General features: G+C 40.3%; 1 protein-coding gene across 1 annotated transcript; it reads left to right on the forward strand.

Moving 5' to 3' along the window:
- Positions 1-2,100: 2,100 nt before the first annotated feature.
- On the forward strand, positions 2,101-3,066 carry LOC133062812 (olfactory receptor 7A17-like). Its single transcript, XM_061152183.1, has one exon. The coding sequence runs from the start codon at positions 2,101-2,103 to the stop codon at positions 3,064-3,066; it is 966 nt and encodes a 321-aa protein (XP_061008166.1).
- The last annotated feature ends 392 nt before the right edge of the window (positions 3,067-3,458 follow it).

A 3,458-nucleotide genomic window follows, 5' to 3' on the forward strand; every position in this document is an offset into this window, starting at 1 on the left:
GACTGCCTTTCTCTTTGCAACCTGCCTCTTTTGACAGGCTCTTCATTCGTATTGCATATCCTTCATTACCAAAAACTGGCTTTCTTTTAACACTGATTTTTCTTTTAATGTGCTGGACTCCAAATTTTTTGAGTGTGTCCCACAGTAAACATGTTTTTTACGTAATAGTCAATCATGTATGCACATGCAAACACACAACTATTCATATGGACACATGAGCAACTATGCAAAGAAAGTAATCACTAGTTATTACCATTCATACACTAACAGGAAGGACCTATGCTGAACGTTTTACATATGTTGACAAAATCTATCAACCACTTGAGGAGGTTGGACATCATTGGACATGGTTGGACATCATGCCAACTATTTGTATGAGAACATAAACTTTTCAAATAGATCAGTTGTCTCCCTAAATGTTTTCAAATAGCCATTATGTGGTAGATCCAAGTTTCAGGATTTAGTTACTGGTTCCAGAATCTTATACTTAATATCATTCAGAAAAGTCTTTTAATGTGTCATCTTTAAAATTTCCAGTATTTTCATATGTTTTGTATTTCTTTTGTAAATTGTGCATTTATTTCATTTGCTTATATTTAGAGTGGATGTTCATTCATTAAGATGTTTCGACATTGTAAATATGATTCCTCCCTCTTTAGGGTAAATTGCTTTTTGCTGCTTTGCTAGTTATTCTGGGAATCAAGGAGGTATACCTGGGGTTGTAATGATGCTAGAATCAAGGAAGCTATCTCTTCTCTATAACCTCTCAGGGCCCACCTAAGCTAATTACAGATTTTTCCATCCCCCGTCCATTTCTTTCCATTGTCTCTGTTTTAAAATTTTTTTTCCATTTATTTTTATTAGTTGGAGGCTAATTACTTTACAATATTGTAGTGGTTTTTGCCATACATTGACATGAATCAGCCATGGATTTATATATGTTCCCCATCCCAATCCCCCCTCCCCCCTCCCTCCCCATCCCATCCCTCTGGGTCTTCCCAGTGCACCAGCCCTGAGCACCAAATTCATTTTTTACACTTATTTAAATGCAGGACAGAAAACGGTCATATTAAAAATAGAGCACCAAATTCACATGTTCAGGGGAAGTTCACAAGCTGGAATTTGAACTCTTTATTCTTTAGGGTTAAGATAATTAGATATTGCAGGCTTGATTTATATCATTTCTTTGCTAATTTTGTGCCTGGAGGGTGAGAAGAGCCCAGTAGTAACATGCTCCCAAAAGGTCACAGTGTGTTCTGTTTTGTGTGTGTGCGTTATGTGGGTGATAAGCAGATCTGAGAGCTGGGTACTTGACCCCATATATTCTAAAAGTAAGAACGTAAAGTCGCTCAGTCATGTCTGACTCTTTGCGACCCTATGGACTGTAGCCTACCAGGCTTCTCCGTCCATGGGATTTTCCAGGCAAGAGTACTGGAGTGGGTTGCCATTTCCTTCTTCAGAGGATCTTTCCGACCCAGGGATGGAACCCGGTCTCCCGCATTGTAGGCAGACACTTTACCCTCTGAGCCACCAGGGAAGCCACATATATCCTAAAGTGACCCTTAAAAGGCAGATGACATAATGCTATCCAACACATGAAGATAAGGAGGGGATCTATGTATATTTACAAGATTCCTTGAAATCAAAATTAGTAAAGTGTAAGGAACAGAATATGAAAAAAGGGACTGCCAGTGTCCTGAAGGCTCAGTAGCAAATGGGAGGCTATCTCTTTCCTCAGCCATCTCTGACCCCTTTCTCACCACTCTGCTTCTTGCTCATTGCTCATCACACTGGAACATTTTGAGCCTGGAACATCTGAAACAAGCAACTTCCTCTGGACTTTTGCACTGGATCATCCACTGCAGAGTACATGCTTATCCAGATAACCTCCTGTTTGCCTTGAAGTCTCTGTTCAAATGTCACTTTGTTTCTAGATCTTCCTGAGCTCCCAGTTAATATAACACACCCATCCCATTCTTTTTTATACTTGCTCTTCCCCCTCATGTAGTACTGTAATTGTAACATGTTATAAATGCTCTGTCTCCTAACATTTAATTATGTTATTTTAAATTTTTCATTCCTAGCTGTCACCATCATCACATGGGACCAGGGAACGATACCCGGTTTTCAAATTTTCTTCTTCTGGGATTATCAGATGAACCAGAATTGCAGCCCCTCATATTTGGACTTTTCCTATCCATGTACCTGATCACTGTGTTTGGAAATCTGCTCCTCATCCTGGCTGTCAGCTCAGACTCCCACCTCCACACCCCCATGTACTTCTTCCTCTCCAACCTGTCCCTTGTAGACATCTGTTTCACCTCCATTACTATCCCAAAGATGCTGGTGAATATACACACAAAGAGCAATGTCATAACTTATGCAGATTGCATCACCCAGATGTACTTTTCCACACTCTTTGGAGGCTGGGACAACTTTCTTCTGGCTGTGATGGCCTATGATCGCTTTTTGGCTATTTGCCACCCCCTGCAGTACATGGTCATCATGAACCCTCGGCTCTGTGGACTGCTGGTGCTGGCGTCCTGGACCTTGAGTGTCTTAAATTCCTTATTACAAAGCTTACTGGTGTTGCGACTGTCCTACACAGACTTGGAAATCCCCCATTTTTTCTGCGATCTCAATCAGATGGTCAAACTTGCCTGTTCTGACACTTTCCTTAATGACACTGTGTTGTATTTTTCCACTGGGTTGCTGGCTGGTGGTCCCCTAGCTGGAATCCTCTACTCATACTCTAAGATAGTGTCCTCCATATGTAGCATCCCATCGGCTCAGGGAAAGTATAAAGCATTTTCCACCTGTGCGTCTCACCTCTCAGTTGTCTCCCTGTTTTATTCTTCAGTCCTAGGAGTGTACCTGATCTCTGCTGCTACCCACAGCTCACAATCAAGTGCAGTAGCCTCGATGATGTACAGTGTTGTCACACCCATGCTGAACCCCTTCATCTACAGTCTGAGGAACAAAGACATAAAAGGGGCTCTGAAGAGAATGTATAGAATAATAGGTATAAAGTGGACAACTGCCCCAGAGGTGAAGAAATGCCCTTGATTGTAGGATTCAAGTGCTTGGAACAAGAAACTGACTTTTTTGTTTGTTTTTGATCAGTGTGGAATAGGATTTGCTTCCATATATTTCCTGGGATTTCTATTTTTTTTAATTCCACTCTTCTATGCAGTTTCAGTAACTCACTTTATCAAGCTCTCTGCACTGTCTGATATATAGGTAGCTTTTCTTTTGCTTTATTTTCATGTATCCCACTCTCAATTTTTTTTTCAATTTTGGATTATAAATATTTGGAAATTTCCATATCCTCATGAAGCAACGTGGGTTTTTTGAAAATATTTTTTTTAAATGACAGATATCATGCCACACAGTTTTTCCTAGCTTTCCTGAAAGAATAATTGTGAGTCATCTTTCTCATGTAAATAAAACTATACTTG

Source organism: Dama dama, chromosome 9 (genome assembly GCF_033118175.1).
Source record: "Dama dama isolate Ldn47 chromosome 9, ASM3311817v1, whole genome shotgun sequence".
Classification (NCBI taxonomy): domain Eukaryota; kingdom Metazoa; phylum Chordata; class Mammalia; order Artiodactyla; family Cervidae; genus Dama; species Dama dama.

Bases quoted from the DNA above. Each gene is read 5' to 3' on its own strand.
- LOC133062812 (XM_061152183.1), top strand. From the start codon at position 2,101: ATGGGACCAGGGAACGATACCCGGTTTTCAAATTTTCTTCTTCTGGGA.